This window comes from Aulonocara sp. 'chitande type north' Nkhata Bay, linkage group LG7 (assembly GCF_057382095.1).
Source record: "Aulonocara sp. 'chitande type north' Nkhata Bay isolate Kocher_YH1m ecotype deep benthic linkage group LG7, A_spYH_male_GT1.1, whole genome shotgun sequence".
Lineage (NCBI taxonomy): Eukaryota > Metazoa > Chordata > Actinopteri > Cichliformes > Cichlidae > Aulonocara > Aulonocara sp. 'chitande type north' Nkhata Bay.
Window position 1 is genome coordinate 30,781,517 of NC_141350.1, and position 26,350 is coordinate 30,807,866.

The following is a 26,350-nucleotide window of genomic DNA, read 5'->3' on the forward strand; positions in this document are numbered from 1 at the left end:
AATAACACATGGATTGTTCTTCTCATTCGCCTTTCAGGGCTCCATACATTTCCCCTCTGAGCGTTCAGTCTAGGTCGATCATTGAAGGCTGACATTTCTCTCAGTTTTGGTGTTTTCACTAGTTACAAAAATCGTTTTGGTTTTTTTTTAAGTTTCATTTTTAATCACTTTCTCTTTTATTTTGAAATTGCTTTCATTATTTTATTTTCCAGGCACTTCTTACTGGCTATGTTTGCATAGAAAAGTGCTTGATATTTAAAATTATGAACAAAGAGGTCCTACCCAAAAACGAAGTTCCTTTCATTTCTCATGAGATCCTAAAACAATAAGAAGCTAGCTGACCTCTTTTGTTAATACAAGTTAAAAGCAGCACAATAATGGAAACTAGTGGGCTCAACAGATGATAAATATCGTATTTATGAAGCCAATTAATCACAAACCTAAGATAAGATACAAATTTTTAACACGTGTGCAATCAGATACATGGACAAAAGAGGATAAAACTAATATTAGAAAAATCAGAAGAGGTCAAACACATGATACGCTGAAAGTGACAGCTACTGCAGACAAAGCAGCACAGTACGAGTGAAAGGAAAAGGATTCACAGGACTTTGTGTAAACTTTAAGAGCTTTGCTCCATAACACTGGAAAACAAACTTCTATAAACCTTTTTTTAACCAGAAAAGAAGGGCAGCAAAAATCACAGCTGTTTAAGCTGACAGTTCCAGTAATCACAATGTTCAGTAATAAAGTACTTTTCAAATTGAAGCTAACAGGGGAAAAATCAATAAAGTTGATTCTACTAATTCATAATTGTACTCATTTTCATTCACTACAGACAGACTTCACACCTTCTTACTGTCTGCACGCTGAAGGGATTTTATGCCCCTTGCAATACGCCACACCACTTTCTGTGGAGTTGCTGGGTTGGTTTTGGTTTTGTTCGTGCTGATCTGTTGTCTCGAACGTAATCTGCTCCAGAGCATGTTAGGCATGCATCAGCAGCAAGATAAGACGGGAACCAGTGATCAAAACCAGCCAAGTTTAAACCTGAAGTGACTTCCTACACACGTCTTCTGCATAGCACGGGCCTCTGCTTTTCACTCGCCCACTGTTTGGTGTATTTATAATAGGGAGCTAATTTCTGTTGCTTTTCACTCGCCCACTGTTTGGTGTATTTATTATAGGGAGCTAATTTCTGTTGTTTAATTGTTGCTGCAATTTCAACGAGGTAAAAATCAAACTGCAACAGAGAAAAATGTGTCATTGTGAAGGTAAAAGGCTTTCGGTGGAATTTCCCCTGCAGAGTTTGTTTAACATTGCACTGAAAAAAGGGATCATTCATCAGAAAGCTGTAGGTGTGCTGCAAGTGTTTTCTGCTCTGATAGGACTACCACAGAGATATTATGCCTGTGCCAAGATATACAAAGGACGAGTGCAGGGTAAATGTCATCCAAGATGGCATTTTATTATTTGTGTATCATGGCACAGGTGTGAAAGTGCTGTGGTAGGCCCCGGGGCAGGTTTATTTTTGACTAGTAAAGCGCTATATAAATACAGGCCATTTACCATTATTCTGTAGCAATTACACAAGAATATCCAGTAATGTCCCTGCCTACAATTAAACACATTCACTTACCGAAAATCGGGGGCAAGCCTTTTACCACAAACTTAGTCACTGCTCGGTGACATTCGTCTATCCTGGCCTAAAAGGAGACGCTACCGGTAGACTGCAGTGAGAACTGCCAGCATCTGAGCCAGCCAGACTCTGGACTCTTGGACTCTTAAAATGTGCCCACTATACTGTAACACTGTGAACAGAAGCATCCAGTCTAATGTGGAGGGTTGACCGGACCCTGGGGATTGTGAGTGATGTACAGAGATATTTCTCAGTCTGTGTGTGTGGTACCTAAAAACTTGACCAGCAGTGAATGTGGGTATTTCCTCAGGTGCTCCATGTAGATCTTCAGGTTGCCCAGAAGGAACTTAATTTCCCTTTTGTTCTGAGTCTTTAAGAAGAAGCGTTTATCATTCCTAAAAGTTGAAAAACACGGTGTCAGTATATCTCTCTCTTATCAGTGACCAGAGATGGGCAGTAACACATTACTTGTAACAGCACATAAAATAATTTTTTGTGTGTGTTTACCAGAGGTGTGGACTCGAGTCACATGACTTGGACTCGAGTCAGACTCGAGTCATTAATTTTATGACTTTAGACTTGACTTGAAAAAATGTTCTAAGACTTGTGACTTGACTTGGACTTTTACACCAATGACTTGGGACTTGAATTGGACTTGAACCGGTTTACTTGAAAAGACTTGATATTTTACCCCAAATATAAAATTTAACATGCATATTATATAGAGATTGAAAATGTGACGTCATTCACGGGTAGAACCGCAAAGGATTCTGGGAACTCGTGGCAAGCGGTACTAGCGCACGCAGGCTTTCAATTAAAATCAGTTATACAGCGATAAAAAAAGAAACACAAAAATGTCAAGAAGCCGCTGTATTATTAACTGCAATAGCCGGTCGCATGACAGCCACGGGAAGCCGACGGGTAAAGAGATCGGTTGTTATCGGATTACGTCGTTGAAGAGAAATTGTTCAAGCCATGTTTCCGAAGTAACAAAGACGACGGATGGCCTGGATTGCAGCCATTCAAAGACCAAATATAACGTCCCAGAACACTCCAGCTCACAGGTTAGTCTGCTCCAAGCATTTACACGAAGGTCAGTGTTTTTTAGTACTTAATACGTCATTTTCATAACATAATTAGTGATATAGGTTACAAGCAAGTCTGGCGCTGAACAGAAATTGTCGCGCTATGCTCCTTTGTTTATTGTGCATAAATAGTGAATTGTCCTGACACAATATTGCGTTTCGCTTCTGTTATTATGGTACATTGACAAAAACATATACTTTTATTCACAGGATAAAACAGGTTTTTTGTATCACTAATTGCCCAGTACGATTACAGCATACAATATTGTTGTCACTGCTACATTTCTGTGATGGGTACCAGAAATTATTTCCACTACTAATTAATTACCGTTGAGCTCAAAGGTCCTATTAATAAACAGTTAAGGAATGTGTATTTATGACGACAATTTGTGAGACTGGTAAACTTATGATACGTACGATGGTCTTTCGTTCTACACGGTGCATTTCAAGGTCCTGCACCCATCTGTCGGTAAACTGTACCTGGGCTTGTTGCAGTGACCTGAAGTTACTAAACTTCATGAGTGTGTGCACTCACTCCAAGAACCGTATGATTATAAATATGCATATAAATATGCTAAGATGAGATAGCTGACTTCATCTAACTAGCAAATCTTGTCCAGGCTACGTTGGTGATACAGTTTTTTTTAATGTGTATGATATTTTTGTCATGCGATTTTAAAGCTGGTCCTACAACCGCATCCAAGAATAACATGCAGCTTATCTCAGAACTGTCGGTGAAAATTATTCTTGGAGCTAGGTTTAATTGAGCTGCATTTTAAAGAGGTGCAATTTCACAATTTGTGTATATTTTCTAAGTTCACTATTTTGTCATGTGTTGAGAAAAACACAGATTTTAAAATTACATGGTCTAATATTTACATTTAGCATAACTGCAACATTATTTTTTCGTTTTTTTTTTTTTTAAAGACTCGAAAGGACTTGAAATTCAAAGTTTCAGACTTGTGACTTGACTCTTACTTTTACACCAGTGACTTGAGACTCGACTCTGACTTGCCTGACATTACTTGAGACTTGACTTGAGACTTGAGGATAAAGACTTGAGACTTACTTGAGACTTGCAAAACAATGACTTGGTCCCACCTCTGGTGTTTACACTCACTCTTTCAAATAGATGCAAGTAAATCGCATTACAGTAACGCGTTACCCGATGACTTTTTTCAAGTAACGAGTAAAGTAAGGGATTACTATGACAAAAACGGTAATTAGATTACCGTTACTTTCCCGCTGCGTTACTGCGTTACTAAAACTGTGATTTTTTTGCGAGAATGTCTCATGACAGTGACGTAGGCAAGTGCGGCGTTCGTGACAACAGCTGTGCGCAGATCAACAGTGGATAATATATCGAGTGCGGGAGAGAGTATGACCGTGCAGCGTTTAAAGCGTGGAAGTACTGACCTCACTTTAAGTTTGATTCCATAAAAAGTGACAAAAACATTACCGTCCAATGTGCGTGGGAAGAAAACTTCTTTTTACAGTGAAAAAAACCCTAAACTTCCAAGCAAGCACCGAGTGCGCAACGACGTAATGAGAAATTCACAGAGAAACTCGCGGATTCTTCCACTGACCGCCGCGGCACACCTGCACCAGGGTAAACCTCCGCCTACCGCACTCCTGCTTTACAGGTGAAAATAGAGCAACAGGACTGCTAGTCTTTGACTTTATTTATTGTGTGGATGCTTTAAGCACACATATTGAGTTCCTCTTGATACTTCCGTACACTTTTTGGCACTTAACTACTTCCACAATTTTCAGCCGATTTTCACTGTTCAAATTTTAAACTATTCTGCTACTTCTGCTAATGTGTGCTATGTCTTTTGGTATTTTTCACTATTATACTTTTTAAAATATTAAGCTTAATTTGTCCCATTGAAATGAATGGGAAACTTCTGCAATTCTGCTAAAATGTTCTTGTTTTTGAAACTTAACTACTTCCTCATATTTTCACGTAGAACAACCATTCAAACTTTAAATTGTTCTCAAATTATTGGGCTATTCAGGTATAAATCAGCTTTTTCAAATCTTTTACCGTTTTACTTTTATGCCTCTTAACGTTTTCAGTTGCAAAATTGTGATTTTTCACAAAATACATGCGTTGTTATGGTTGCTATTGCACTTGGCTTCCAGTGTGCCACTGAAGGTTTTGCAGTCTTCTCTTCATGTCCGAACAACTTCTTGCTACTTGCTCAATTTTCACTCAACTTCCACAAATTATACATCAAAACGTAGGTATTTTTGCTGGCTTTCCGAAAATGTCACTATCATTGTTGTGGGATTTATAGAATTTTGGCAAATCTCCTCAGACCAACACAAAGTCGCAAAACTCTCCATAGAAAGTCAATGGAGAGTTTGTTCAAAATCACCGCTTGATTTCTGTAATGAGAGGCATATTCGAATCGTCATATCTCCTTAATGAAGCAAAGTTAAGACATAAGGCTTGTCCCAGTATATCTTCAGACACTCCTGACGCTCACAATTCAAGAATTATTTTCTCACCTATTACCGTTCTGAAATGAGTTAGACTTGTTTGAGGGTAGGAAATTCGTCCTTCGCTCAGATTTCTTCAGATTTCAAACTCTGGAAATGAACCACTTATTTCTCTCGTCATATCTTTTTAATGAATTTCCACAGAGACCTGAAAATTTCCATGATTGTTCACCAAAGCCTGCTGTCTCTTACAGAGAAAGAATGATATTGATACTCCAAATAGATTTAGAGTTAGAAAGCGTTGTTTGAGGGCAAGTCAAGGCAGTTTTTGCTTTGCTCTGCTCAGTTATGGTGCATTAGAAGTCAAATATCTTTAATAATTCATATTTTAATGATAAATTGTCAACACTTTAAGATTCCCCCATCTCTTCTGAACAAAACGGTGTAAGAATGACCGTTCTAGCCCCTACGGTTAGGAAATTATGGTCATTTGTTTGAGGGGAGTCGTCATTATGAGAAATAGACTGCAAAAATCCTGTGTCTCTCTGTGCTGCGTGCAGCTGTTTTGCGGGAAAAAGTGCACAGGCTCTCTGATTGGTGGATTCAAATTCAGCAGCTCCCAGGCTGCTTGACTGAGCTAGAAACTTACTTCTCTCCCTCTGTGTGTGTGTGAGTGTGTGTGTGTGTGTGACAGAGAGGGAGAGAGAGAGAGAAAGAAAGTCTTTTAATGGGATGATCCCATTGTAAGATTCAAATTCAACATATTTAGACTGGTTGACTGAATTGGATCTTGTGTGTGTGTCTCTGTTATATTTTTTTTGCCGATTTTTTTCATTTAACAAGCATATTCGAGGGACCCTCAGCATGTTCAGCATTTTTTCAGCTGTCCATTTTGCTTTTCCAATTTTTCTGTATAAGATATTACTATTGTGCTAAATCATACTATTTCTGCTATTTTATAAGATTTGTGCTAAATATAGTATTTCTGACAAATATAGTCCATCCATCCATCCATTCGCTTCCGCTTATCCTTTTCAGGGTCGCGGGGGGTGCCGGAGCCCATCCCAGCTGCCATAGGGCGAAGGGCGGGGTACACCCTGGACAGGTCGCCAGTCTGTCGCAGGGCCAACACACAGGGACAGACAACCATTCACACTCACATTCACTCTCACATTCACACCTAGTGGCAATTTGGATTATCCAATTAACCTATCCCCACAAGCTGCATGTCTTTGGACGGTGGGAGGACCCGGAGAGAACCCACGCAAACACGGGGAGAACATGCAAACTCCACACAGAAAGACCCCGGCCTGATGGTGGAATTGAACTCAGGACCTTCTTGCTGTGAGGCAACAGTGCTAACCACTGTGCCACCGTGCTGCCAAATATAGTATTTCTGAATAATTATAGTTTTTCTACCAAATCACAGTATAGTATTTTTGCTTTTTATAGGATTTTTATAGGATATTTATATTGCTTAATATAGTATTTCTGCTTTTTATAGTATTTGTGCTAAAACATAGTATTTCTACTAAATGTAGTATTTATGCTTAATCATACTATTTCTGCTTTTTATAAGATTTGTGCTTAATATAGTATATCTGCTAAATTTTAGTAATTCTGCTTTTTATAGTATTTGTGCTAAAATATAGTATTTCTACTAAATGTAGTATTTATGCTTAAGCATACTATTTCCATATATTACTGCCAGTTCCCCAGGCAGCCAATCCTCTGTGAGGCCTGAGACATTCAAATTTACATATCAGGGCCTCCACGGCTTCCCAGCCAGCCAATCATATATGTGGGCTGAGGCATTCAAATTTGCATATTGGGGCCTTCGTGGCTTCTAAACCAACCCGTCATCCATATCATATATCTCTAAAAATTCATATTTTAATGATAAATTGTCAACACTTGACGATTGCCCCATCTCTTCTGAACAAAACTGTGTAAAAATGACAGTTCTTGCCCCTACGGTTAGGAAATTATGGTCATTTGTTTGAGGGGAATCCTCACTATGAGAAATAGACTACAAAAATCCTGTCTCTGTGCTGCGTGTGTGCACCTGTTTTGGCGGGAAAAGTTTACAGCCTCTCTGATTGGTGGATTCAAATTTACCAGCTCCCAGGCTGCTTGACTGACCTAGAAACTTGCTTCTCTCCCTGTGTGTGTGTGTGTGTGTGTGTGTGAGAGACAGAGACAGAGAGAGAGAGAGAGAGAGAGAGAGAAAGACCCTCTTTAGGGCAGCATCTCATTGTTTGACTGGCATAGACCCTGTGTGTGTGTCTCTCTCTTTACATTTCTGTATTTATTTATTTGTATTTCTTTTTTTCCCCACAGTTGAACAATAATTAGTTTTGAGACAGCTTAACCATGTTCTGTTTTTTTCTCAGCTTGTCATTTTAGTTTTCCAGTATTTTCACTTAAGTTATAACTATTCTGCTCAATCATAGTATTTGTTCTAAATCATTGTTATTATGCTATATTGTAGTATTTCTGCTAAATCATACTATTTCTACTATATTATATTTTTCTTTCTAAATATAGCATTTCTGCTATATAATTGTATTTCTGCTATCTTATAATATTTGTGCTAAACCAGAGTATTTGTGCTGAATCATAGTATTTCTGCCAAATTATAGTATTTCTGCCAAATTATAGTATTTGTGCTAAAACATAGTATTAATTTAAAATTACAATATTCATAGTTCATCACAGTGTCTCTGGTAAAACACAGTATTTCTGCTATGTTGTACTATTTTTCTAAATCATAGTGTTTCTGTAATGTTTAAGTATTTTTGGCTAAATATATTCTTTCTGTTTTCTTATACTATTTCTCCTAAATTCTTGTATTTTTGAGAAGTTGTCATGTTTCTGGTAAGTTATAATATTTCTGCTAAGTTCTGCTATGCTATTGTATTTCTGCCAAGTATTATGTTTCCTCTAAGATATTGCAGTTCTGCTAAGTTATTACATTTTAGCAAAGTTCCTTTGCTTCTGCAAAGTTTTTACAATTTCTGCAACTTTTCAGCTTTTTCAGCTAGTTTTTGCATACAGCTTCAGCTTTAAAGCATCCACACTGCATTTTCGCAGGAAATGCAAATTTTTCTAGTTTTCTGCTGTGTTTTACTTGCATCTATTTGAAAGAGTGAGTGTAAACATACAAAAAAATTATTTTATGTGCTGGAATGTGCAGAAAATAAGTTTAAATATTAAACAATTTTCTTCCAGTCAGAGAATGTTGCATATAATTACATTTTTGCTTGATGCATGAAGTTAAAAGATTAAAACTAATAAAACAAGTTTTAAAAAGAGACTTTTCCATTTGATTACATTTTGTATGATGGATTATGCAGAAAAAGTAGAATTGGGCTGAAAGATCTATCACTTTATCACCTATTCAGGTTGTAAATCGTGTTTTTAAAAAGTAACTAAGTAACTAAGTAATTAATTACCTTTGAAAATAAGTAATCAGTAAAGTAACGGGATTACTTTTTTGGGGAAGTAATCAGTAATTAGTTACTGATTACTTTTTTCAAGTAACTTGACCAACACTGTCAGTGACACACGTGGACTCAAAAAACACAATGTTTTTTTGAGTTGAGTTGAACATCTATCAGAATTTGAAAAGAATAAGAATTTTAACAATCTAATTCATCTAACTTTGCTTATATAATTTAAAATAATGAAATCCAAATACAAGTTATGAAGGTGATGCGAGAGTCTGTAACCAACAAGAACATTTACACTATTATTTACAGTATTATCATATTGTTAATATGATAATAATGGCTGTACATCTCTCTGGAAGCTCTTAAGACGAGCTGGAAAGCTTACCAGAGGGCAGTAAAGACCGCCAAAAACTCCTTTTTTTCTCACCTTATTGCTGTTAATTCACATAACCCTCGTGCTTTGTATAATACCATAAATTCTGTACTGAATACAGAGGATCGTGTTCTTTTGCAGTCTTCTGAGGTTATGTGTAATAAGTTTCTTAATTTCTTTGTGGATAAGGTTGCCGGTTTCAGACCCTCCACTTTATCTTCTGGTGACCCGGCTGTGGATGTTCCCTGTTCAAATTTGTGTATTGCTTTCCAACCAATTGTTCTACCTTAACTAGAGGAGGTTGTGTTAAATGCTAAACCGCGTGGTTCTCCGAATGATGTTGTTCATCCCCGTTTTCTCAAAAAGGTGTTTCCTACTGTTAGACCACATATTCTGAACATAATTAATACCAGCCTCTTGTCAGATCAAGTACCAAGCGAGTTTAAGCATGCAGTTATTCATCCCTTACTTAGGAAGCCAGGCTCAGATATTTCAGTTATGTCAAACTTCAGACCCATCTCTAAACTTCCTTTTCTGAGTAAGATCTTGGAAAAGATTGTTCACGCTCAGCTGATGGATTATCTAAATAACTCTCAAATGTTTGACATTTTTCTTTAAGCCATTTCACAACACAGAGACAGCTCTCATAAAGGTTATGAATGACACTCTGGTAGCGATGGACTGTGATAAACATGTAGTGCTTATATTACTGGATATGACTGCTGCATTCAACACAGTGGACCACAACCTGCTGATCTCTTAATTCCAGCATTGTGTGGGCATTTCTGGCTTGGCTGTCCTGTGAATAAAATCATATCTCTCAAACGGGAGCTTCTGTGTTAAGTTGGGCTCGTCATCGTCCTCTGTGGCCCCTCTGTTGTGGGGTGTACCACAGGGATCTATTCTTGGGCCATAACTGTTTTCGTTGTATCTCCTGCCACTGGGAGCGATCTTTCGAAAACACAAAGTCTCATTTCATCTATATGCTGATGATTGCCAGCTTTATTTTCCTTTCAGTCATTCTGATAGCTCCCCAATTAAATCAAATCAAATCAAATCAAATCACTTTTTATTGTCACATCACATGTGCAGGCACACTGGCACAGCACATGCGAGTGAAATTCTTGTGTGCGAGCCCCACAAGCAACAGAGATGTGCAAACACAACAACACAAACGAGCAAAATACAATTAGACTCTTGCTTGATTGCCTTAGTGATGTTAAGTCATGGATGGCTCTAAACCTTTTAAATTTTAATGAACGTAAAATGGAAGCAATTCTGTTCAGCCCGAATTGTACCTCTGATACCCCTGATGTCGACCTTACTGCTCTGGCCCCTCACCTGAAGAGCTCAATTACACGTGAATGGGTGGTGAAATCATCATTCTATCATCTCAGGCATCTGTTGAAGGTCAAACCTTTTCTTTCAAAGTGTGATTTGGAGACTGTTATCCATGCTGCCTGCAACTAGTACAGAATGCTGCAGCACGGATTTAAACTGGTAGAAGGAAATTTGAGCACATTACTCTAGTTCTGGCCTCCCTGCACTGGCTTCCAATTGAATTTAGGATTCATTTTAAACTCCTTCTATTAGTTTTTAAATCCTTAAATGGTCTGGCATCTGCATATTTGTCTGATTTGCTGAAGCCCTATATCCCCACTCGTTTGCTCCGGTCAGCTGAGCAGCTGTTTCTCTCAGTCCCCAAATCACGGATGAAACTGAGGAGACCGAGCGTTCTCTATTGTGGCTCCAAAGCTTTGGAATAATCTTCCTCTTCACAAATGGCAATCGACATCAGTGCTGGTTTTTAAATCCAGATTTTTAAATCCTGGCCTTTGACTCAGTGGTTAACTGACTTGTATTTAATTATATTTTATTGTTATTACTATGTTTATTATTTTATCGTATTTATTATTCTTATTGTGTCTCTTATATTTCTGTTGTTCAGCACTTTGGTCAGCCTTGTGTGTTTTTAAAGTGCTATATAAATAAACTATGATGATGATTATGATACACAGCTACTCTTAGACCGCTGCTTATATACAGTTAGGTCCATAAATATTTGGACAGAGACATCACCACAGTGAATTTCAAACAGAACAACACCGATGCAGTTCAAATGCAGACTTTCAGCTTTCATACTTAAGCACTGAAACACTTATTTCCAAAAAGGTAAAAATGTGCGGAACTAAAGCATTTTTACTACAATTTCATAGACTCAAAAGTAATTGGAAAACTTAAATAACTGACTGATGAAAAGCATAATCAGTCCCCTTTAAGCAGCATTTACTTAACTGGGCACATCTGTGTGTAAAGTTTATTACTCGGGTTCATTATTGCAGGCCCCGCTAGATTTATCTGTCTTTATCAGACTTGTACATTTTGGCAGATGATCAGCCAATTTGTTGTAACTCACGTGAGGAAGAAGTCTGCTTTGCTCTTGGAGTTGCTGATGAACTGGAGGTAGCAATTTTCAGAGCAGAGTGACTGCTGATACTCCTGCTCAGTCATTCCTAAAGATCCACGCAGCGTGGCAAACACAGGCCCTGCAAACGTCTCCATTGTGAAGTCCTACACACAAACAGAAATCAAACAGGGAAGCCTTCTGCACAGTAATACATCTGAGAGCTGTCAGAGAAACACACAGGATCCTACCTTATGGATCTGAGTGACCTCCAACCTGAAATCTTCATCTGTCAGTTCATTCTAAAGCATAAAAAGAAACAAAAGCAAGTCACACAGAAAAACAGGACAACTGACAAAATAGACTTATTAAAAGTTATGTGTGTACAGCAGAGATGGGCACTGTAATCCGATTACTTTTGTCAAGTAACGAGTAAAGTAAGGGATTACTATTGTGAAAACAGTAATTAGATTACCGTTACTTTCCCGTAGGAACGCTGCGTTACTGCGTTACTAAAACTGTGAGTTTTTTGCGAGAATGTCTCATGACAGTGACCTAAGCAAGTGTGACGTTCGTGACAACAGCTGCGTGCAGATCAACAGTGGATAATATATCGAGTGCGGGAGAGAGTATGAGCGTGCAGCGTTTAAAGCGTGGAAGTACTGACCTTACTTTGAGTTTGATTCCGTAATAAGTGACAAAAACATTAGTGTCCGTTGTGCATGGGAAGAAAACTTCTTTTTACAGTGAAAAAACCCCTAAACTTCCAAGCAAGCACCGAGTGCGCTATGACATAGTGGGAAACTCACAGAGAAACTCGCGGATTCTTCCACTGACCGCCGCGGCACACCTGCACCAGGGTGAACCTCCGCCTACCGCACTCCTGCTTTACAGGTGAAAATAGAGCAACAGGACTGCTAGTCTTTGACTTTATTTATTTTCTGCTGTGTTTTACTTGCATCTATTTGAAAGAGTGAGTGTAAACACACAAAAAAATTATTTTATGTGCTGGAATGTGCAGAAAATAAGTTTAAATATTAAACAAATTTCTTCCAGTCAGAGAATGTTGCATATAATTAAATTTTTGCTTGATGCATAAAGTTAAAAGATTAAAACTAATAAAACAAGTTTTTAAAAGAGACTTTTCCATTTGATTACATTTTGTATGATGGATTATGCAGAAAAAGTAGAACTGGGCTAAAGATCTATCGCTTTATCACCTATTCAGGTTGTAAATCGTGTTTTTAAAAAGTAACTAAGTAACTAAGTAATTAATTACTTTTGAAAATAAGTAATCAGTAAAGTAACGGGATTACTTTTTGGGGGAAGTAATCAGTAATTAGTTACTGATTACTTTTTTCAAGTAACTTGACCAACACTGGTGTACAGTAGTAATGATTGTGTGTATTGTGTGGCAACTGTTAAAGATGGATAAAATATAAGTTAGTTTGTATATATTAGCTTAAAGTTAAAATATTCAAGTGGCTTAGATATCATTATTACTATTTTTATTTATTTATGTTACATTTGTATGTGTTGGTTTTTGGACATGCTGACTACCATTTAAACAGCCCCCCACCTCAGGTTCTGCAGGCTGCTTTCATGGCAGTCATGCCGTGAGCCAGCATCCTCTGATCAGGTCTGGGAACAGCTCGGAGCTGTCAAACCGTGGTTGAAGGAAAATTCTTATTGCATACACTAACATTGACAAGAGCCTTGGTATTTGTACTCCTTCGATAATCTCATTCAGTTATTGTCAGGATGCAATTAATCGTACTAACACAGCTTTAAATGGACTATGCACCACACACCCTGCTGTCTGTCCCCCTACTAGCCTGTTTGTTTTAGCGAGTCTATTTGAAAGGAAAATCTACTAGTTTTTGTGTTTATTTAGAATGTCTGTATTACAAATTCTTGTAATATCACCAGCAGATCACCAATGACAATAACTAAACACTGGCCTGTTTTAGCTCACATTTACACCTGTATCCTGTGAGACTTGTGTGCACCAAAGGGCTACAAAAACAAAATGCTGTCATGAGACCCTGTGGATGAAACACAAACAGAGCTGCCACACTTCTACCTGCTGAGCCAGCATATTGTGTTTAAACAGGATTAGGGTGAAGCAGCAGCAAATGGCTGCATCACAGCAGGCACTGCAGAGCTCTCTGTGGTTTAAGGTCTTGTTGAGTTTTGGGTGTGTTATTTACACACTTTCACATGAGGAAGGAAAATCACTGCCATTTGTTTAACCTACCATTTTAGATCTCACTTACAGGCTTTAAGAGTATGAGGCAGGCACTCACCACAAAACCAAAAACAAAACAAAACACAAGCCTTTCAAAATCTGAAAAAAAGAGCACTTTATATTCAGCAGGCTGGACCAGTGTTTTTACATTTTTGTGCCAAATATGTACTGGAGGCAGTATTCCACACCTGGTTTGTGTCTACAAACCTGGGGCCTGTTCTTCGTACCTCGCTAAGTAAGTTAGCTGGATTAGATTGTTGACGATTTTGCGTGATCCTGGATCGTTCGGTTCCCCGAAGCTCATCCGGGACTTGCTGTCATAGCAACAGAGCCGTAAGCGTAAACCTGCTCGGGAGCAGGTTTACTTTATGTAAACAGGATTAGATCGCGGCCACGCAGGTATGTCCGCTTCATTTATACGAAAGCAACAGCGATATTCCACCACTGTTTCACCATAAATAAATAACATCAATGTAACTAAAGATAATGCAGCACTTGATCCTTTTATTGATGTCACACAGATACATACAGGTCATTTCCTAAAAAAGGGAAATGTACTATTAACATTCTATTACATGTATGTGATTATTACAGATGTAATTCATATTTCAGAGTAGTAATTGTAAATTACTTGGTGTAATCAAGATGAGAGACCACGGCTATAAAAGCGAAGGTGGATTTGGGAAGCCTGTCGCAGCCATGTCCTGTCCGTATACGCGACCAACCCATTGCGGAAGGTGCAAGATTGATAAGGAGAGTCCTCAGAATTCAGCGTATATTGCGGGATAGACAGGATCCTTTAGCTCAGCGCGACAGTGTGCTCATTGAGAGATATCGATATTCCCGTGAGGGTATTATTTACTTAACCAACTTGTTGACGAGGGGGTGCAGGACCACCACCTGTCTTTTTTTCCTCTGCCCTTTTCTTGGTTGCTGTTATGAACAAACTAACAGAGTATTACAGGCCAGTATTACCTTGCCAAGAGACGAAAAGCAATCTAAGAGATAAATATTACCATTCTGTAGAATACTCCTGTATTCCACTTTTACTTGTTCCCATGTTCTTGTGGGTCCTGTTGTGGCTCTAATGTGAAAGGGGATATAATATAACATATTATAATATAATATAATGCCATATGATATTGGACAATATAGTGTCATATGATAGATCTACCCTACCGCCTACTGGTGTTGGCCAGAGGGGCCGATGGCGCGATATGGCAGCCTGGCTACAACCGTAGCTGCCTCCACCAGTGTGTGAATGTGGGAGTGAATGAATAGTGGTATCGTACAGCGCTTTGGGTGCCTTGGAAAGCGCTATATAAATCCAATCCATTATTATTATTATTATTATTAAATTACCTACGAGTTTGATTTGTCAGCAACTTTCTGCCAGCCCCTCTCTCCTTGCTTTTGCAGCCTTTGCAGTGTTCTCTTGCGTTTTCATTAAACTCTGAAACTCCTGAAATCCCTCACTCAAGAGTTCTTGCTCTGCTGCCGGAAAATACCGAGCGCGCTCCTTCGACATTTTCGCCGACCAATCAGCGGGTTGCCGATCAATGTTTCTACTATCGATGCGTAGCCCCTTTTACGACACCCAGTGATGTCACATTACTGCGTCCAGCTGTACTAATCGTCAACAGCAGGTGTGTTCGGGGAACCGGATTAGCGAGCTCACGGTTAGCGCGATGGTTTGGTCTTGGATGTGTCATTTGATCTTGGATGTAGTAAGCGACGTACGAAGAACAGGCCCCTGGACAACCCTCCAGCACCTCTGGATTAATATTTTTGTTTTGATGAGATTTTCTTTGTGTGCAAAACTCCTGTCATCACTGTCAGAGCTTGATTTGTGTGTATTTTACTTACTGGACTTGTTCTGGCCTAAAAAGAAATGAATAACAGGGCGAATGTTCCACATCAAACATACACAATGTGTGATCATAAAGTTTTGTAACTTTGCCCGTGGAGCATCTGCAGCTCATTGGCTACTCATCCTAGGTAAGAGTTCAGTAACATTCATACTTTTTACGGACATTACCGAACAACCAAATGGAAAAACCTTTAAGATAAACCTGTACATGAAAAATAAATGTACAACACTTCATCTGAAAGTCATCGACTTGCAGTTTCACAAAAACACTCTAAGCGATCTAAATAGTCATTGGTCATCAGTGTTGGGTAAGTTACTTTAAAATAGTAACTTAGTTACATTACTAGTTACTTCTCTCAAAAGTAACTCAGTTACTTCAAGTTACTCGTTACTTTCAAAGTAACTAGTTACTAGGGAAAGTAACTTTGGTTTTACTCAGAATTCTCTTGTTAATGTGTTGCTTCCATAACTTTGCCAGTCTTCTAGCTTGCTTACTTGCCACAGTGCACTGTGCCACCTACTAATAGAAAGGAAAAGATAATGTGCACATTTCCACGAGAGAAATGCCACGCCTGGACCGTCGTTGACTGCTGCCATGATTCTAGCCAACGTCACAGTGTCATGTCCGCCTTTTACATCCAACACAAAAACTGCAGTCGTGGTGCTTTCGATTGTACTCAGAACTCGGAAATTCTGCCTTCCAAATAGGAAGATGTAGGTAACACCAGACTGCAGATGAGCTGCATACAGGGCTGGACTGGGACAAATAAATCGTCCCGGGCATTTTGACTAGAGACCGGCCCACCATTATAGGAAAAATCATAAAGCCTTTGAATGAAAACAAACGCTGTTGTGACAGTGATGTTCACTGTTTTGATGGTATATATGCATCAATCTATCAATCGTTTATTGTAAGATTCAGATAATTATTTTTTAAAAGCTAGACATTTTAAATGAGAATAAGAAAGAAAAGTATTTCTTTGTGCCCCCCTTTCCCTTTTAATACACCAACACTGAGCAGTGCTGATTTTCTAACACTGGAAAATAACTCAAAATGTTAGAAATAACAAAACTAGTCAGTTTTGTTAACCTTCAAAACTGACTAGGTTACTTTTAAACATATAACACTGTCAAAAGTGTTAATTTAACACTCAACAGTGTTGTATTTAACACTCAGAGGTGTGGACCCATATAGACACTCTCTAGTGTTAATTTAACACTGGAGATTTTGCTGCACAGTTACCAGCTGTCAGCTACCTAAAAAAGGATCCTGGGGTTATTTGTCTCTCAGAAACAGTTCATAACTTCCCTTCAACTCATTCCTGTCACCTAAAAGGTAAACCTGTTTCTCCATCACAGCTCTGATGATTCAGTAAGGACATCTCCTGGTTTCATCTTCATGTTTCCCTCTCACCAGATAACCAAACCATATCATGACCAGCAGCTTTTTTGCAGCTGTGGCTCCAGCAAACATCAGCTGATACTAGAAATTAATATTAAATAAATTCTAACAGCTGATCAAGCTTAAACGTGCTGCTGTTGTTTAGCGCGACATCCGCTGGTTTCCTCTTTGTGGCGCAAAGTGGGCGATAAACAAACAAGAGAGCCGATCAGCTGATCACTGATCAGTTTTCATGATTGAAGTAGAAACGGGAGAGGGAGGGGAGAGAATGAAAGAAGAAGAGGCAGCTGTGCAGCATAAAGACAGAATAAATCCAGCTTTGTGCCTTTTTCATTGTAGCTGAATTACGGGACAAACTGTTCCTTTTCACCTCAATAAGAAACGCGTAATATTTTCTCTGAATACCAGACGGGACGGTTGGCAACTCTAATAACTTATGAACAAAATAAAGTTCAACATCATTAACTTCATAGCACCACCCAGCTGTATAGAAACTCCGTCATGCTAGCTAGCACGCAGTAGGGAAAAAGTCAGAATAACGAAAACAAACTCCACCTAAACTTGGTTCATATCTGACCCAGAGAGACTGCAGGTCATAACTTCTTACCTGAAGTTCAGTTCACACTTGGACCGGCGGCCGCCTCGGGTCTCTTTTCCTTCTGCGTCCCTTTTCCTTCATCCACCTGCTGGCCTCCACCACTTGCTAATGTTACTGAATCTGTGGAAGCTCCGCGATAGCCACCACACGAAGTAACGAGTAACGACCCTATCTAAATCCCAGTAACGAGTAACGCGTTCCTGATTTTGGCATAATAACTAGTTACCGTGCTCGTTACCACAATAATAACGTAGTTACTGTAACGCGTTACTTAATAACGCGTTAGTCCCAACACTGTTGGTCATGCACCCAACTTCAACCATTACTCTAACCTGAGCCAGTCAAAATGTGTTCTCAGTCTTGTCGATCAGTATATAAAAGTGTACTTGGGTAACACATTAGCAGCAGACTCTTCACTTCCCTGATCTCACTTATTTCTGAAAATTTGGGGAGCAGAATGTAGAACAAACAATGGACCGTGTTTTTTTTTAGGTGACAAAGCACAAAACGACAAACAGAAATCCGAAAATGGGCAAGATGAGGAGGGGAAAAAAAGAGACCTCTAGTCAGAACAGAAAACAAAACACCTCCTCTGCACAAAGAGCACGTAAATGTCCACATCACAACATCATGAAGCACGTGACAAGCAACAGGGGTGGATAAGGGGTGCAACAGGGGTGGGTAATCATAAAGTAAAAACAGAAACGAAAGGCTCAAAAAATGTCTCATGAAATAAAGCAGAAACACTAACACTACCAGAAAAAATGCAATCAAGATTTGCCCTGAACTTCTTAAACCCCTGGATGTTATAGGGCTGACTTGGTTGCCATTCCTCTGCAGCATTGCTCAGCGATCTGGGGCTGCACCTCTGGATTAGCCCATCGTTAAAAAGGGGGACACAAGGGTCTGCTCAGGGAAAGTCTGTTCCAGGCTACTGGAAAGTAGAGTTTGTGTATTGGTCAAAGCTTGGATGCAGAAGAAATAATGTGGTTTTGGTCCTGGTTGAGGAACACTGGACCCACTCTTCATCCTCTTGAGAATGTTCAAGTATGCTTGGGGGTTTGTCCAGCTAGTCTGTAGTGGTTTTTTGGACTTGATCGTGTCCCTCGGGGTATCCTGTGGAAGGTGCTTTAGCAGTAATGGGTGTCTGGCCCTTTCAACAGTGTAAAACTGTAGCTAGGGCTTGGTCACATTGCCGGTAATAAATTGGACTTGCTCCCAGTGGGTGGTGGACACCACCAGGGCTGTCCTTTGTCAATGACTGTCAATAATTTTTATGGACATAATTTACAAGCAGAGCCAAGTGGAGGAAGGGTTCTACTTTGGTGGCTACAGAATCTCATCTCTGCTTTTCATGGACAATGTGGTCTGTGGGCTTCATCAGGCAGTGGCCTCCAGTTCGTCATAACTTAAGATGTAGCAAGGAACGGCTTTTAACCCCACAACATAGGCTTCCATGTAACAGGAGCTCCCGAGAAATATAATTACACCTCGGGTCAACATAGCTTACAATGACTGAAAGGCATGAAGGGTTAAGAGGGGTTCAGTTTATGTCATAAGTTAGGATGTAGATTTCTTGCAGAAGTCTAAATCAAGCTTGAATTTGAAGTGGTGAAAGTAAGAGTTAGCACTTTCACAGAAAGATGAGACAGAGGGAGGAAGAGATGTTGACACACCAGGATACATTGAAGAAACAAAGAATCCATCTACGCTGTAAAAAAAAAGTAAAATAAAAGTATTTTACGCTGTATTTTACAGTTTTGTACAGTTTTTCTAGAATATCCTTAAATTCACATAAATAGACTGTGATTTTAGATTTCAAATGTAAAATAACATAAAATCACTGTAAATGTAATAAAACATAATTTTCTTGTTTTTTAAATATATTTGTCTGTACATATGCATATTTAGATTGTTAAAATACATTCACAAATGTATCATAATTTCACAAATGTTGGTCTGTTATTTGACAGATTGAACTGTTAAATTCAAATGTAATACTATGGAAAAATATATAAAATGATTCTAATAAACTTTTTTTACATCGCGTAATGTTATTTAGGGCGATTGTGGCTCAAGAGTTGGCAGTTCGTCTTGTAATCAGAAGGTTGCCGGTTCGAGCCCCAGCTCGGACAGTCTCGGTCGTTGTGTCCTTGGGCAAGACACCAGCTACTGGTGATGGCCAGAGGGGCCGATGGCGCGATATGACAGCCTTGCTTCTGTCAGTCTGCCCCAGGACAGCTGTGGCTACAACTGTAGCTGCCTCCACCAATGTGAGAGTGAATGAATTGTAAAGTGCTTTGAGGGTCTCAAAAAGCGCTATATAAATGAAATCCATTATCATTTAAACCAACTGTTAACTGCATATTTCTGTACATTTAAGTATTATTATTCATATTGCCGCATTCATTGACCTTGTTTATAGGTAATTTCATTGTTTAATCACATTAAAATGTCCCTAATTTAATGTTTAATAGAACTTGAAAAAGGCAAAATCCCATGTAAAATTAGGGCAACAAACTGCATTGTCATTACTGAAAATAACCGTATTTTCATGAGAAAGTTATTTTATGTTATTTTACGGTGTTATTTTGGCACCCCAGCTGCCGGAATATTACTGTTTTTTTAAGATTTTTTTTTTACAGTGTAATAGAAACAAAGACAGGAAACAAAAATAAAACTCACCTCTAGACTAATCATAAAGTAAAAATAGGAATCAAAGTCTCAAAAATTTCACTAGAAATAAAGCGCTCATAATCAACATCAATCAACATAGGAACCCAGAAACCAGAAGTTCAAAACTTTAAACATTCAGAGTCATAATAAAACCTTCACAGAAGTCCAAACTCAAATATATTCACTGGAAATTCAAAACTATGAGGAACAGGACTCTGGACGCCAACTCAGACATAAAATAGAACTTAAGTTTTACTCTTCTCATTTCACATTTTCCATTTATTCCTTTTTTAATATCCTAGTTACTCTCACAGTCACAGTCCTTCTTTCCATAAACCGTCAGTCTGACCAGCCTGCCCTGCTGCTTTAAAAAACATACTGAAATTCAGTATGAGTGCAGGGTATCCAGTGATGAAAGTTATTACATTTACATGAATATCATCACGTAAATATTCTGATATTTATGTTCACATTTTCCATTCTTGAATTTAACAGATTCTTTCTGTTGTAAAATCATGTTTTGTTTTGTTTTTTTACCAACTAAAGCTTATTTCTAAGGTCAAACCTTATATTTTAATAATTTTGAGAGTGTTATACCTGCTTTTATTTGAGCTCAACCCATTTAGGATTGATTTTAAGGCTTTCCTGTATGTTTTTAAATCCTTTAACCACCACCATAGTCATAGAAAGAATTGTAGGTATTTAGGTTGCATGATCTCATACATTTTTCTGACCATTTAGACATATTTATCAAAGCATTTAGGCTTGTGTGTAAGACTTTTTGGAGTAGCTTTTATTTTATTGTATAAAATAGCTTCAAAAGATTGGATTGGAGAAATACACTCAGTAGTTCCCACTCCTACACTTTAAATATAGCAATTCCCACTTAAAGTGTATTTTCTCAACCAACAGATATGACCACAAGTCATGACTGTGGCTTCTAAACACCAGTGTTGGGAAGGTTACTTTTAAAATGTATTCCACTACAGATTACAGGATACATGTCCCAAAATGTATTTTTTTAACGTATTCCGTTACGTTACTCAATGAGAGTATAACGTATTCTGAATACTTTGGATTACCTATTATATTATTGTGTTTTTTACAACTACATGAATGTACTATTGATGTGTGATTTATTACTATTACAGAAGGTTACTCGCCATACCAATACCAACTACATTTTTAAATCTTAATATAAAATGAGTAACAGTAGGGTGGACATTAGGTAAGGCTGCACTTTTTGCAGCAATCTCGTAAAAATATTCCGCGCGTATATAAAACAGGTCCGCGGCTCCGAACTGTAGTAAAGGGACCTCTGGCTAATACAAGTGAGTTAACCACTGAGTCAAAGGCCAGCGAATAAAAATGCGTTTTTAATCTGGATTTAAAAACCAGCACTGATGTTGATTGCCATTTGTGAAGAGGAAGATTATTCCAAAGCTTTGGAGCCACAATAGAGAACGCTTAGTCTCCTCTCAGTGTCAGCCATGATTTGGGGACTGGGAGGAACAGCTGCTCGGTTGACCGGAGCGAACGAGTGGGGACATAGGGCTTCAGCAAATCAGACAAATATGCAGATGCCAGACCATTTAAGGGTTTAAAAACCAGTAAAAGGGAGTTTAAAATGAATCCTAAATTCAATTGGATGTCCTAAAATGTACACCGTAGTCGGGTTCCGTGTCGGGCTCGTAGCCGAAAACTAGCTTTACTTTGTTGTCTGGGTCAACTTTGCTAGCGAGAGACAGAGAGAGGCGTTGAAAGGCTGCTCCAAGGGAACTTATTGTTTCGGAGGAAAACACGAACACAGTGTACAGGGAGTGCAGAATTATTAGGCAAATGAGTATTTTGTCCACATCATCCTCTTCATGCATGTTGTCTTACTCCAAGCTGTATAGGATCGAAAGCCTACTACCAATTAAGCATATTAGGTGATGTGCATCTCTGTAATGAGAAGGGGTGTGGTCTAATGACATCAACACCGTATATCAGGTGTGCATAATTATTAGGCAACGTCCTTTGGCAAAATGGGTCAAAAGAAGGACTTGACAGGCTCAGAAAAGTCAAAAATAGTGAGATATCTTGCAGAGGGATGCAGCAGTCTCAAAATTGCAAAGCTTCTGAAGCGTGATCATCAAACAATCAAGCGTTTCATTCAAAATAGTCAACAGGGTCGCAAGAAGCGTGTGGAAAAACCAAGGGGCAAAATATCTGCCCATGAACTGAGAAAAGTCAAGCGTGCAGCTGCCAAGATGCCACTTGCCACCAGTTTGGCCATATTTCAGAGCTGCAACATCACTGGAGTGCCCAAAAGCACAAGGTGTGCAATACTCAGAGACATGGCCAAGGTAAGAAAGGCTGAAAGACGACCACCACTGAACAAGACACACAAGCTGAAACGTCAAGACTGGGCCAAGAAATATCTCAAGACTGGTTTTTCTAAGGTTTTATGGACTGATGAAATGAGAGTGAGTCTTGATGGGCCAGATGGATGGGCCCGTGGCTGGATTGATAAAGGGCAGAGAGCTCCAGTCCGACTTAGACGCCAGCAAGGTGGAGGTGGAGTACTGGTTTGGGCTGGTATCATCAAAGATGAGCTTGTGGGGCCTTTTCGGGTTGAGGGTGGAGTCAAGCTCAACTCCCAGTCCTACTGCCAGTTTCTGGAAGACACCTTCTTCAAGCAGTGGTACAGGAAGAAGTCTGCATCCTTCAAGAAAAACATGATTTTCATGCAGGACAATGCTCCATCACACGCGTCCAAGTACTCCACAGCGTGGCTGGCAAGAAAGGGTATAAAAGAAGAAAAACTAATGACATGGCCACCTTGTTCACCTGGTCTGAATCCCATTGAGAACCTGGGCCATCATCAAATGTGAGATTTACAAGGAGGGAAAACAGTACACCTCTCTGAACAGTGTCTGGGAGGCTGTGTTTGCTGCTGCACGCAATGTTGATGGTGAACAGATGAAAACACTGACAGAATCCATGGATGGCAGGCTTTTGAGTGTCCTTGCAAAGAAAGGTGGCTATATTGGTCGCTGATTTGTTTTTGTTTTGTTTTTGAATGTCAGAAATGTATAATTGTGAATGTGGAGATGTTATATTGGTTTCACTGGTAAAAATCAATAATTGAAAGGGGTATATATTTGTTTTTTGTTAAGTTTCCTAATAATTATGCACAGTAATAGTCACCTGCACACACAGATATCCCCCTAAAATAGCTAAAACTAAAAACAAACTAAAAACTACTTCCACAAACATTCAGCTTTGATATTAATGAGTTTTTTGGGTTCATTGAGAACATGGTTGTTGTTCAATAATAAAATTATTCCTCAAAAATACAACTTGCCTAATAATTCTGCACTCCCTGTAAGAGGACAGCTAACAGAAACTATGACCCACAAAGACCGGAACTTACAGGAACTGCTAAAGAATTGTTGACTGTAGATGGAAATTTCTATAATTTCAGAGATTTTATGTTTCTGTGTCTACTGTTTCCATGAAATGACTTGAAATACTGAAAGTGAGCTAAAAATAAAACACAATAACAGATGAAGACTAACTAAACACATCTGTAACATGGTTGCTCTGCAACCTGTAAACTCAGTTCAATTCAATTAAATGTATTCATATTGCACAAGTAAGCCTGCAGTCAGGGAGCAAAGTGCTCTAATGGGGTGATACAGTAAGGTCATTAAGATAAGATTTTCAGGGCTGAGTAAAATAACTTCAATGCCCTCTTATTCATCAGAGTACATGTTACACAAACATTTTATTCATAGACTGCGGTCTCAGGACATTCACCGTTCCATCAGTTCGTACTGAGCTTGCAAAGAAGACATTAAAGAAGGATTTGAAGCTCATTCAGTTGATTTCAATTGATCAGAGGCAAATTTCATTTCAAAAGACTACCCGATGGAAGATTTGATAAAAGCTAGGTTTTGTGCAAATTGTGCAAAAAGGAGTTTGCATACCACCGAAGCACTTCAACCTTATGGCAGCATCTGAATGCAAAACATGATGCAGCGAGCACAGAAATTGTGAAAGCTGTTAGTGGTAGCTAACAGCTAATTTGTCCTAAACAAATTTGTAGTAACAAAAGGTGTCGGTAGCCCAAACTTGATGAAATGACTGGCTTCAGGACCAAAATTAGTAAGTCAACATCGGACAAACTTACAGATTCTCTTGCAAAATTAATTGCTCTGGACTGTAGACCACTATCAGTGGTAGAAGATAGGGGGTGAGAAAATGTGCTACAGTTAGCATCAGGTGATCCAACTTTCGAAATGCTGTGCCGAAAGACTATTTCCAGTAAAATTCTTTATTTCTGTTTTAGATGCCTTTTCAAATTCAAATTCAAATTCAAATTCAAATTTTATTTGTCACACACACACAACCATACACAGTATGACATGGGGGTGAAATGCTTGTAGCTGTACAATGCCCGACCATTAAATGACAGAAGAAAAGTTTTACAATATTTACAATTTACAGTTTACTACAAAAATTTACAAATTAACTTAGGAATTTACAGTAAAGAATGTGCAAATAGCAGAAGAGATTATAAAGATAAGGATTATAAATTATAGGAATTATAGGATTATAGGAAATGTGTGGTGGTGCGTGTGGTGACGTGTGTGAGAGTCCAGTCTTATAGTGACGTGTTTGGGAGAGTCCAGTCTACACCTGGTTCAGGCCCCGAATAGCCTGGGGGAAGAAGCTCCTCCTCATTGCCTCTGTTTTGGCCTTAAGGGAGCGGAAGCGCTTCCCAGACCTCAACAGTGAGAAGAGTCCATTGTTGGGATGGGAGAGGTCCATCATAATCTTCCTAGCTTTGGACTTGCACCGCTTGGTGTAGATGGACAGCAGGTCAGGGAGCTCTGATTGAATGATCAGAATCAGAATCAGAATACTTTATTGATCCCTGGGGGAAATTATTTATGCGTTCGGCCGAGCGCACCACCCTTTGCAGATCTCGTCTGTCCTGCTTGGTGCTGTTCCCAAACCAGGTGCAGATGTTTGCCGTCAGGACGCTCTCGATGGTGCAGGAGTAGAAGTTCTTGAGCGCCTTCAGTGGCAGATGGAAGTCTCTAAGTCTTCTGAGGAAGAAGAGACGCTGACGGGCTTTCTTAACCAGGGTGTTGATGTGACAGGACCATGACAGGTCCTGAGTGATGTGGACACCCAGGTATCGGAAACTGTCCACTCTCTCCACTGGCGTGCCACTGATGATGAGGGGTTTGTAATTCCTCGCCTGCTTTGTAGTGAAGTCCACGATCAGCTCCTTAGTCTTGCTGATGTTTAGGAGGAGGTTATTCTCCTGGCACCAGGTCTCCAGGTTCCTAATCTCCTCCAGGTAGGCCGTCTCGATGTTGTCGGAGATCAGGCCCACAACAGCAGTGTCGTCAGCAAACTTGACAATGGAGGTGGTGTCTGATGTGGCTACACAGTCATAAGTGTACAGTGAGTACAGCAGGGGGCTTAAAACACAGCCCTGAGGCACTCCAGTGCTGAGTGAGATGGAGGGGGAGACTTGTTTTCCCACCCTCACTGATTGGGGTCTGTCTGTGAGGAAGTTGAGGATCCACTGACACAGTGATGAGCTGAGTCCTAGATCCGTCAACTTGGTGAAAAGCTTAGAGGGAATTATTGTGTTGAATGCTGAACTGTAGTCCACGAACAGCATCCTAACATAATTCCCTCTGCCAGTGTCCAGGTGACTCAGGGATGTGTGGAGCAGGTGAGATATGGCATCGTCTGTGGAACGATTAGTCCGGTAAGCAAACTGAAGTGAGTCGATGGTGGCAGGAAGTGAAGAAGTGATGTGATCTCTCATCAGTCTTTCAAAACACTTCATCACAATTGAAGTCAGTGCTACTGGACGGTAGTCATTGTGGCAAGCGGGCTGTTGTTTCTTTGGAACAGGGACAATAATGGACTGTTTGAAGCACGTGGGAACCACAGCTTGGGCCAGGGAGAGGTTGAAGATCTCCGTGAACACCGGTGCTAGTTGATCAGCGCAGGCTCTAAGGACCCGGCCAGGGATTGCATCTGGTCCTGCTGCCTTCCTGGTGTTCACCCTCCTGAAGGTGTTCCTCACGGCATGCTCTGTGATGACGAATGCATTTTCTTCACTGGTGCACTCCGAGCGCGCGCAG

The 26,350-nt window shown here is 39.5% G+C and overlaps 1 protein-coding gene across 4 annotated transcripts in view; it reads right to left on the reverse strand.

Moving 5' to 3' along the window:
- The window catches only part of pip5kl1 (phosphatidylinositol-4-phosphate 5-kinase-like 1), a 55,388-nt gene that overhangs the window by 13,223 nt on the left and 15,815 nt on the right, over nt 1-26,350 (reverse strand). For all 4 annotated transcript variants that reach the window (XM_086299999.1, XM_086299998.1, XM_086299997.1 and 1 more), the window contains 3 exons: nt 11,650-11,700; nt 11,411-11,565; nt 1,910-2,034 (listed from right to left, as the gene is read on the reverse strand). In XM_086299999.1, coding sequence (XP_086156125.1) covers nt 1,910-2,034; nt 11,411-11,565; nt 11,650-11,700 — 331 coding nt within the window. The remainder of the gene's footprint in view (nt 1-1,909; nt 2,035-11,410; nt 11,566-11,649; nt 11,701-26,350) is intronic.